This window comes from Drosophila subpulchrella, chromosome 3R (assembly GCF_014743375.2).
Source record: "Drosophila subpulchrella strain 33 F10 #4 breed RU33 chromosome 3R, RU_Dsub_v1.1 Primary Assembly, whole genome shotgun sequence".
Lineage (NCBI taxonomy): Eukaryota > Metazoa > Arthropoda > Insecta > Diptera > Drosophilidae > Drosophila > Drosophila subpulchrella.
In genome coordinates this window covers 11,545,118-11,557,025 of record NC_050609.1, presented here as the reverse complement: position 1 = coordinate 11,557,025, position 11,908 = coordinate 11,545,118, and the positions used below count along the sequence as shown (strand labels likewise).

Here is an 11,908-nt window from a genome sequence, read left to right as displayed (position 1 = left end):
ATAGCCAAGGAGGAAAAAACAGAGAAAAAGGACAAATCTAAAACAAGGACAGATCTGATACCTCCATTTAAATATTTGCGCCAAATTAAGTTCAGTAACAATCGAGTATTTTTCAACACTCCTTGGCATAGAGGTGGGGGAAACATCGGTGACTCTCGAGCAGCGATATCGATTTCTGTCCCATCTCCAGTCGCCCCGCGAACGGTCACACTCGCATTCGGTCACAAAACAAAATATTCCGCGGAGGAGTGAATTAATCCGAAAATAATCGCCCGTGCCCAAAGCTTTGGAGGCCAAACACCAAGAAGCTAGCCCCCGAGTTGGTCCGAGTCCCATTCAAACCGTAGTAGAGCCTAACGCGATCCTCGCCAGCGAACAGTGACGAACCAAGGAAATCCTATTGATTTTGGGGCTGCAATTGTGCATTAAATATTAAGCGAAAAACGAGGGCTGGTCGCGTGGCAGCCAGTGGCAAATTGTTGCTCCTGCGGCACAGGACACCTGGACACAGGATGCGGGCAAGCCAAGGAGGCGCAACCCTGAGGATTGGTTAGGATACCAGTTCGATTGGAGGATTGGAGGAGCAACTACCGTTGGACTGGGAACAAGAAAGCCCACTGGAAGCATTCGCTTTTTTTTTTAAGGCGTGCTAGTGTGTGTGCCAAAGCGTAGCAAACAAAACCACAACAATGGCCAACAGCAGTCGGAGTCGGGCCATTTTGAGCGTTAATCTCGATGCGGTCATGGCCAACGATCCGCTGAGGGAGCTCTTCGAGGCCTGCAAGACGGGCGAGATCGCCAAGGTGAAGAAGCTAATCACGCCGCAGACCGTGAACGCCAGGGATACGGCGGGACGCAAGTCCACGCCATTGCATTTCGCAGCGGGTAAGCAAGATGATACAGGGATTCCAAGGACGGGCTGGCTATAAGCGGACGGCAGAGAGTATCCTTTATCCTTTCGCCACCCCACCCCCCTTGCGAAAGGTTGAAGGACTCAACCAACCCACCCCGCCCCCCGCTGCAGTGCGGATTTGGCCTTGAGCTAGTTGCGCCTGGGTGTGACGGGCGTCATTGTCGTCGCTCTCGGTCGGACACTCGCCTGCTCCAATGGCGTCGAGAGTTGACCTAGTTTCCATGTCGCTTCTGCTTCTGCCTCTGCTTCTCTGTATGTTCTATATGTTCGGCTTGTTTCCGGAAGCCCCCTTTTCTGTGGTGGGTGGGGACATCCCCCCCACGTTTTCACCACCGCAGCATGTGTGTGCGTGCTGCATTTTAGCATTTTCTATTTTCAAAAAATATCCATACAACAGCGGCTGAGATAATAGCACTGAGAGCCAAAGTAATTAGCTATTCCACTGAGAGCTTTCACTGTCGCAGCACTGGAAGTAAAAATGAATTGGGGGAAAATAACACCATATTTCGCTAGCTTTAACTGTTGATTTCTAGAGATAAGGCCTTAAAACATATGGCATTACTATAGAATTTCGGGGTGAATAACCTATTTTGTAAAGAAATTAATAATTCCCTTATTCGTAGTCCATAAAAAATACAGGATAAATTAACAATTATAACTTAAAAATTATATATAATTATAATTTGCTAATAAACTTTTAATATAATACCAATCAGCTCATTGAAAATCGAAAGTGTTTAATGACTGACTTAACATTCAAAGCTTGTTTTACGATCTATAAAAAATGGTTAATCCTTTAACCTTTAAAATAAGTCATCATTTATAAAAATAGTAACAGCTATTAAACAATTACCAATTGTTATTTTTAAAACTATAAGAACACAGACTTTTGAAGACCTCTTAAGCCAAATTAATATTTCGTAATACAAGTACTCATGTATTTAAACTATTGTCTGAGCTTTTAAAACTATTCTAGCTGTTGTAGTTTTCTGTATATTTTCGGGGGGGTGGCAGTGATAGTGGGCGGTAAGCGGTGGGCGGTTCAATGGGTGGTGGGCCACTTGTTGTGGCTGCTGCGTTGCATGCGCCATCCTGCTGACGTCTTTGGCTCAATATTTTCGCGTCTTTTGTTGTGACTTTGGCCTAGTTAGCATTTTATGCATTGCGATTTATTTTGTCAGTCGGCAGCGGCAGCCAGCATCAAAAGTCAAAAGAAACGGCTTTCCCCTCGATAAGGTCGACCCCTCAAAAGCTTTTTTTTCATCAGTTTCACTCGACGCCCCTTGCATATCAATTTCGCCTTTTGGCCATTTGTGACTTCTTTTTAACTTGAGCACTTTTTTATTATCTGCTGGTCTATGATTCATTCGCTGGGTCTTTCTTTCTATAAACTGGTTTCCCATTATTATTTTCGTCTGTCTTTTTGTCACGTTCTGTGCACAAAAAGTGAGATCTTCATGGGGCCTGTTGTATTGTCGGGTGTCGTTTTAGTTTTCTTATTGTATTATTATTTGGCTTGTTTTCACCTAGTTGAATGTATGAAATTTTTAAGTATTCGAGTATGAGCACAATACCTGTTGCGGAGGAAACAAAATCGAGGCTCACGTTTCTTGCTTCCTTCCCCGCAATCGAGACACCTAATAAAAGTCAATCTTTTCGGCTATCAGCCATATTGACATTGCCCCGTTATCGCGGTGGGATGTGTGTACATAGTCGATAAAACCGGAGAGACCTTCCCACCATATCTTAAAACTTACTTTTATCGCTGCCCAAAAAAGCTGAGCAAACTAACCTTCGGGCTAGTAATTGCAAATCAAGTTAAGTCAGGCCATACTCAAGGATCACTTTTATGTTCCTAGCCCAGAAATTGACGCTTTGCCACTCCAAGTGCAACAGTTGAAATTAAGTTTTCCATTCTATTAATTTTTAATGCAAAACTTTCGTAATTGTGTGTTTGCCCACAGAAAAGTGAACGGCGCACACGTTTCGCAAACCACTTTTTGGTGGGTGGCTCAAGCTTTTGTTTGCCCAGATTTGCAATTGGCTCCGGTTCTCCTAGCAGTTCATTAAAAACCTCGCAATAAATTCGTCAATAAACATTTATGTTGATAATCGGTGGGGTGACTAATTCCGGTGGCAAACTAAGATGAGTCAGATTTCAGACATAGACAATGCAAGAGTTGCCAAAAATATGTTTATAAATCGCGGTCTCAGATTGCTCACGTAAATATATATGGCTGTCAATTTTGTCTATTTATCATAATGCGATTACTGCTTCATATGATATTTGTTTAATTATAAATTTCGTTCCATAGGCACATTTTTATTGTAACTTTGAACTAGAACTATACAACAACAGGTAAAACATTGGTACTTAAACCATCTATTGTACTCATAACAATAATAATAAACTTTCATTATTAGCCTTGCCTAGATAATGTAATTAACCTTAATATGTGTATGACCTCTGGGGCTTCCTAAAAAAGTATTGATAATTTAATTACACTTTAAAAACTAAAATAAATCGACTCACTTATAGAAAACGTAAATAAAAGCTTAGTACATTTATTTTCTGATTTAAATACCCCTTGGGAAAAGTGATTGAAAATATACGGAAGTCCAATCACTTTCTTTCCTCATTTCTTCTCGTGATTTCCACTTTCGTATGCCACGGACAAGGTCGTAAGAACCCAAGACAGAGAACCCTGAAGACAAGACCTTCCCGTTCATTTATAGGGCTTGCCATCGACCAAAACACTCAAAGCTGTAGTGACATTCATCTAATGACGGATTCTTTTCTTTCTTCCTACAATTAACCAGGTTATGGACGCCGGGAAGTGGTCGAATTCCTGCTGAACAGCGGCGCCTCCATTCAGGCCTGCGACGAAGGCGGTCTGCATCCGCTGCACAACTGCTGCTCCTTTGGCCACGCCGAGGTGGTGCGATTGCTGCTGAAAGCGGGTGCCAGTCCCAACACCACCGACAACTGGAACTACACTCCACTGCATGAGGCAGCCAGTAAGGGCAAGGTGGATGTGTGCCTGGCCCTGTTGCAGCATGGGGCAAATCACACGATCCGAAACTCGGAGCAGAAGACACCACTGGAACTGGCGGACGAGGCGACGCGGCCTGTATTGACCGGAGAATATCGCAAGGATGAGCTGCTTGAGGCTGCCCGCTCGGGGGCCGAGGATCGCTTGTTGGCCCTGCTGACACCCCTGAATGTCAACTGTCATGCCAGCGATGGACGACGCTCCACACCGCTCCACCTGGCAGCTGGGTACAATAGGATCGGCATCGTGGAGATCCTGCTGGCCAACGGGGCGGATGTGCATGCCAAGGACAAGGGCGGCTTGGTGCCGCTGCACAATGCCTGCTCCTACGGACACTTCGATGTGACCAAGCTGCTCATCCAGGCGGGCGCCAATGTGAACGCCAACGATCTGTGGGCCTTCACGCCGCTCCACGAGGCCGCCTCCAAGAGCCGTGTCGAGGTCTGCAGCCTGCTGCTCAGTCGCGGAGCGGATCCCACCCTGCTCAACTGCCACAGCAAGTCGGCCATCGATGCGGCGCCCACCAGGGAGCTGAGGGAGCGGATTGCCTGTGAGTACTCAATGGATGTGATACCTAAAATCTATCAATCTATATACATATAATTTCTTTTCCAGTTGAGTACAAGGGCCATTGCCTGCTGGACGCCTGTCGAAAGTGCGACGTGTCCCGTGCCAAGAAGCTGGTGTGCGCTGAAATTGTGAACTTTGTGCATCCATACACAGGGGACACTCCACTTCACCTGGCCGTTGTCTGTCCGGATGGCAAGCGCAAGCAGCTGATGGAACTGCTGACCCGGAAAGGAGCTCTGTTAAATGAGAAGAACAAGGCATTCCTCACGCCGCTGCATTTGGCCGCCGAGCTGCTCCACTACGATGCTATGGAGGTTCTGCTAAAGCAGAGCGCCAAGGTCAATGCCTTGGATAGTCTAGGACAAACACCGCTACACCGGTGTGCCCGAGATGAGCAGGCGGTTCGTCTACTGCTGTCCTATGCCGCAGATACGAATATTGTTTCCCTTGAGGGACTTACTGCCGCGCAATTGGCCTCTGACAATGTGCTGAAGCTGCTCAAGAATCCGCCGGACAGTGAGACTCATTTGCTGGAGGCGGCCAAGGCCGGAGATCTAGATACTGTGCGCCGCATAGTGCTAAACAATCCGATCTCTGTTAACTGCCGGGATTTGGATGGACGACATTCCACACCATTGCACTTTGCTGCTGGTTTTAATCGAGTGCCAGTGGTTCAGTTTCTTTTGGAGCACGGCGCCGAGGTTTATGCTGCTGACAAGGGCGGACTAGTTCCCCTGCACAATGCCTGCTCCTATGGACACTATGAAGTAACCGAACTGCTGGTAAAGCACGGAGCCAATGTAAATGTATCGGATTTGTGGAAGTTTACTCCTCTCCATGAAGCCGCCGCCAAGGGAAAGTACGACATATGCAAATTGCTTTTAAAGCATGGTGCTGATCCCATGAAGAAGAATCGGGATGGCGCCACGCCAGCGGATTTGGTTAAGGAATCCGATCACGATGTGGCAGAGCTGTTGAGAGGACCATCAGCCCTGCTGGACGCAGCAAAGAAGGGGAATTTGGCACGGGTTCAGCGATTGGTTACCGCAGAGTCGATCAATTGTCGGGATGCACAGGGCAGGAATTCCACACCACTTCACCTGGCCGCAGGATACAACAATTTCGAGTGTGCCGAGTATCTTCTGGAGAATGGAGCTGATGTTAATGCCCAGGACAAGGGCGGTCTCATACCCCTGCACAATGCGAGCAGCTATGGGCATTTGGATATTGCAGCATTGCTGATCAAGCACAAGACGGTGGTCAATGCCACGGACAAGTGGGGATTCACACCGCTCCACGAGGCTGCACAGAAGGGACGCACTCAGCTGTGCTCGCTGTTGTTGGCCCACGGAGCCGATGCCTACATGAAGAATCAGGAGGGGCAGACGCCCATTGAGCTGGCCACGGCAGATGATGTCAAGTGCTTGCTGCAGGACGCGATGGCCACCTCGTTGAGTCAGCAGGCGTTGAGTGCTTCCACGCAATCGCTGACAAGCAGTTCCCCGGCGCCAGATGCAGCTGCCGCGGCTGCAGGAACGTCTTCGTCGTCCTCATCCGCAATTCTCTCGCCCACCACGGAAACGGTGTTGCTGCCCACCGGTGCCTCCATGATTCTTAGTGTTCCTGTACCACTTCCCATGTCCAGCAGCACGCGGATCAGTCCCGCCCAAGGAGCCGAGGCCAATGGGGCTGAGGGCGCCTCCTCGGATGATATGCTGCCGGACGCAGATACCATCACGAATATATCCGGATTCCTATGCAGTCAGCAACTGCATCACCTTGGCGAACTGTTCGAACGCGAGCAAATCACTCTGGACATTCTAGCCGAGATGGGCCACGACGATCTCAAGCAGGTGGGCGTCTCCGCCTACGGCTTCCGCCACAAGATACTCAAGGGGATTGCGCAGCTGAGGGCCACCACAGGTAAATATAAAATATAATATAAAAGTATAAATTTTAAATATAAATAATCCAATTAATTATCCCTGTAGGCATTGGTAACAACGTGAATCTGTGCACTTTGTTGGTGGATCTGCTGCCGGACGATAAGGAGTTTGTGGCCGTCGAGGAGGAGATGCAGGCCACGATTCGAGAGCATCGGGATAATGGACAGGCTGGAGGTTATTTTACACGCTACAATATTATTAGGGTAAGTTTTTACAAAAAGTTATAAGGTAAATACTTAAATCTAATCTAACATCTTTTTAATGGCAACAGGTGCAAAAAGTACAGAACCGAAAGTTGTGGGAGCGATACGCTCATCGACGTCAGGAGATCGCCGAGGAGAACTTCCTGCAGTCCAACGAGCGGATGCTCTTCCACGGCAGTCCATTTATCAATGCGATTGTGCAGCGCGGATTTGATGAGCGCCACGCCTATATCGGTGGCATGTTTGGGGCTGGCATTTACTTCGCCGAGCACAGCTCAAAGAGCAACCAGTATGTCTATGGAATTGGCGGCGGCATTGGGTGTCCCTCGCACAAGGATAAGTCCTGCTATGTGTGTCCTAGGTAAGGGATTGCTGCTGAAATTGTTTTAAATTGTTGCTTATATAAACCCTTCACTTGCAGACAACTCCTGCTGTGTCGAGTGGCTCTGGGTAAATCCTTCTTGCAATACAGCGCCATGAAAATGGCCCACGCACCGCCAGGACACCACTCAGTGGTGGGAAGACCCTCGGCAGGTGGCCTGCATTTCGCCGAATACGTTGTCTATCGGGGCGAACAGGTGGGTATTTGATGGTATTTATCCGCAGCAATGTTTCATATCTCCGCTGTTTACAGTCTTATCCGGAGTACTTGATAACCTACCAAATCGTCAAGCCCGATGACAGCAGTAGCGGGACGGAGGATACGAGATGATGGATGCCCTCTGTCGGGTCCACGCCCACAACCACATCGCCAGCGCTGCACCAGCCGCACCCACAGTATCACCCACATCATCAGCCGACGCAGCAACAGCAGCAGCAGACGCAACCACAACAACAGCAGAAGCCACCGCTGCCGTTGCCACCGCCACAACAGCAGACCTCAGCTCCAGTTGCCAAGAGGCGGCCCAAACCGTCGCTTCAGTTGCAGTACCAGCACTATCAGCCACAGCACCACTCGGTGGTTGCATCCGCGGCTGCTGTGACCACCACCCAACCTGCTCCCGCTGGCGTCTTTGCGCACAGCAATAACAACAACAATACGAGCAACGGCAATGTGAATAATAACAACAATGACATGTCGCCGGTTTCGAACAGCAATAGTTACTCCTCGGTTGACACAAACCAGACGCTACTTAATTCGCTGGCCAACCAGCAGCGCAACCATCGCCAGCAGCAGCAGCAACATCATCATCAGCAGCAACAGCAACAGCAGGCGAATCGCAGCCAAAAGTATAGTCAATTTATGATCATCACACCCGCCGTTTCCATAGATCGCGACTTTGAGTACGAGTCGCATTTGGATTTTGAGGATTTCGCCAATGCGGCCCACAACAATGGGAATCTCTTTCGGTTGGGATTGCGGCGAAGCGATAGCAGCAGCGATGACAGTGGCCACAGCAGCGACAGCAGCAGTTTCCGCTCGAACTACAATCCGTACTTGCACCACAGTCGCCAACATTTGCTGTCCAAAAGTGGAAATAGTGGTGGCGGTGCAGGTCGTCACTTTTACGCCTTCACCTCGTCGTGGCGGTGGTGCAGTCTTCTGTGCGCCGCCATGCGCTGCTTCGGAGCCGGTGGAGCCGGGCACGGAAATGCGCCGTACAGCAGCTCGCTGCAACATCACCGACTAAGACGCTGTTCGTCGTACAATGCGGAGAATGCCTATGAGCACTTTGCGGCCCCCTTCAAGGCGCGAAAGACGCGCGACCACATGAACAACATCACCTACGAGTTGTGACGGTGGTACGACACGCTGGTGGTTATTGATCTCTTTGTCTCCGTTGGCCTCCCGTCTATTTTATTACAATTACTAGCTATAGATGTCGTGTCCTGTGTGTCTCTCTCTCTCTCGTTGTTTATTATATTACTCTATAATATATCACGTAAGGGCGAGCTAGCGAGATTGATTCGGATAGGATAGGATCGGATCGAATCGGATTGGAATGGATTGGGTTAATCAAAAGTGAAGCACAGTTTTTGAGTGATTTTAATTCGAAATGCGGAAAATGCGATTATACGAGGTTACAAGTTCTTTGTCGATGAATGCATTACATTACATTACATTACGCTCGCGCGTTTATTTAAGTGTTTAAGCTTAGTTAATTTAAACAATAATTAAAACTCCAATTAAATTTAAATATACAAATACATATACATCAAACGGAAAATGAGTATTACTTCAATAAATTGTTTTATTTCTTATTATATGGCGAGGTAAGTAATTTTGAAGATTTTATTCTTACTTTATTTATTAGATGTTTTTATTTATATACTTCGAAACCCAAAGGTAGATTACTTGATTATTTTATTTGTAAAATCTCTAAACATAATGATAGTGACGCTGCTACACAGACGTATGTATGTATATGCCAGTACAATTTCAGGAGGCAATCAGCGAAGATCAAGGGTCAAAAACTATATGTGGTTCTATTTATAGTACATTCATATGGGAAAGTTCCTATTCATGGCATTGCTGTGTACATATGTAAACAGATGTTTATTAATTTTAAAACTAACAATTAGCTTGGCATTGAATATTTAGCGCAATCATTTCTGGAACTACAAAACAATTTGTTTATTTTGGAAGCTTGCTTGTGAAAACGATCTCTTATCAGTTTTCACGCATTTTTATTTTTGTTTTTATATTAGCTTCACAATATAATAAAACGTATAAAAATACATTCTATAATTATACATCATAATAATTCAGGTGTATTTTTATGCATTATTTTTTGGAAGCAAACTAATTTCAAATTTGAAGTACTCTATAATTTGTCTACACTTTATTTAATTTCTTTCTTAAGTACAGCTTTTTTTCTATTTTTCATTTGATAAGAATAGTAACATATCACAGCTTGGACTTAATAATTTCTTATTTTAAATCCTCTATAATTTGTCTAAATTTTGTTTAATATTCTTCCTTGGTAAAGTTAATTTTTTATCAACTTAGTAGCTAGTTAAGTTAATAGCAAGTAACGAAAGCTCCTTCCTAACGATTATTATTATTGCGTGCTTTTTGCAGCTTTTAACCGTCAGCTGATGTGCTTGTAATTTGCAACTGTCAAGTCTTCCGACACGTTAAGCTGCGCCTAAAAATTTAAAATGCAACCGCATCGGAAGAATAATGATGATGAATGCTAAAGTACGCAAATATCTCTCTTTTTCCTTTGCCCCTGCAGAAAACAGAAAATGCACGCAGGCACATTTCACTGTCAAAAATGCGGCTATAAACCATTTTGGGGCCGCCAGGAGCTGCTGTCGCAGGCATTTATTTTTATTTCTGTTGCCACTTATGTTGCCCCGCATTTGGCCATTTCTCAAGTCTTTCTTCCCGCTCGAGTGCGTCTTTTTTTCGGGCCTTAGTTTTTGGCGTTTCCCGTTTTTTCCTTTTTTTTTGGCAACATATGCAAGTAATTTGATTAAATTATATAATTACAGGGCCCAGGACAGACGAGATGGGAAGATGAGAAGACGGTGCTGACTTTGACGAACAGCAGCACGCAAAATGCCGCACCACCGCACCACATTATGGCCATGGTTATGGTTTCTGATGGTGCGGTTAGCATTAACTTAGCGTCAACGTCAATGTTAAGATGTCCGAGAGCACAGGGAAAAATAGTAGGTATACATTGTATTTGATAAATTTAATAATAAATATTAATACACTATTTTTATTGTAAGATTACTATCTGAATTCAGCAATATGAAACGGATATTAAGCCATGCCTTAATATAACCTTATTAAAAAGTAAAACAATGTAGGTATCTTATTCATAAAGTGTTCAAAAGATGTTTGGTTCTCGTTGTTTAAATAAATTAGAGTACTATCAAAATTAATTTCTCCAACAAAATGTATGTATTATCAGATCAATATTTATTCTGAATAGATCATATATAATAACCATTCTTTTTTAAATTTGAATTTGAAAAACCATTTTGATTAAACTTTATCAAGTAGTTAATACATCTGATTTTGAAAACTATAAATAAAATTCTATTAAATATTTGTTTAACCAACTTTTAACAATTTTTTCAAACTAGTTCACAGATTTTCTTCGTGTAGATCGTTGACAGCGACACTCACTGCAGGCCGGGACTAGTGCAATATGTATTTCCAAACAGCAACAAATAGCAACTGGGCACGGCCTACATCAGGTGACGTTTTAATGTACCACTGCACTCTCATCTCGGATGCACTTCACTCTCCACTCCACTCCTCACCACTCCACTCACCTTTTGCGATCCGTGGGCCTTGCCTTGGCTTGGCGATATCAATAAGCCAAGTCAGCCAACTGGGAAAAGGAGCCAGGAATGTCCAGAGCCACATAAACACTGTAATTACACGCACACACTCACTCCCAAATGCGAGGAGCTGTAATTTAATTAAGAAATATAGACGCATTATTAAAAAAAGAGAAGGAAACAAGGGGAAATGCTCATAGAAATGGCCAGGAGGCCCCACCCAGTTTTGGTCAAATGGAGATGTGCCTACTCAGACTTCATTTGGCAATGACTATGCTGCCCATTTCGACGCAGGTTCCAGTTTTCCCCGGCACACATTTCTGGCATTATCCCGGTCTTGTTAATGCGTTGGACGTCCCACGACATCAATCAGCATCCTACTCGGGAACACCTCCACTGGTTCTGGGTGGCATAAATTTGATCATAATGGTAGGTATTTTATTAGGATCGTAAGCAATCCATTGCATTCTTCATAGCCTACGGCACGACTGGTTTGAAAAATGTCCCCAAAAGGAATTTTCTTAGGATGGTGACATGTAAAGTTTAGCTTGAGAAGGGCATAGCTTCAAGGACCAAGGGCCGAAAGTGTTTAATTCTAGTTGAAAGCTTTTAGAAGCTTTCAAGGTGGTTCTCGCATACAGAAAGTAATAAAACTTAAGGACCTTTCTATTACTTGCTTTTTCAGTCTGGCAAGAAAATGAAATACTTCAAAATATTTTCGTTTTCCTTTTTACAATCCAAACAGCAAGCATATAGTCCTCCTGCATACAATGGTCTAATAGAGATCGTTACTAAAAAACGGACCTCAATCCAATTATAGTTTGTATGCATTACATGTTTAAGGTCATCGGTCATTTATCTCATCCCACAGAGCTTAAGCTGGTCGGTGTATCTTGCGACTCATTAATGAAACCATGAAGTGAATTATTGTTTAAAATATGTATGGTCCTTTATATAGGATTTATAGGATTCTATACCATT

General features: G+C 44.9%; 1 protein-coding gene across 1 annotated transcript; it reads left to right on the top strand.

The window, feature by feature from the left end:
• The first annotated feature begins 189 nt into the window (after window positions 1–189).
• Window positions 190–8,859, top strand: LOC119551033 (poly [ADP-ribose] polymerase tankyrase). Its single transcript, XM_037860116.1, is given in 7 exon segments — window positions 190–885; window positions 3,734–4,516; window positions 4,582–6,459; window positions 6,528–6,685; window positions 6,754–7,046; window positions 7,107–7,263; window positions 7,320–8,859. Coding segments are annotated over 7 exon segments (4,569 nt in total). The 5' UTR covers window positions 190–689; the 3' UTR covers window positions 8,424–8,859.
• The last annotated feature ends 3,049 nt before the right edge of the window (window positions 8,860–11,908 follow it).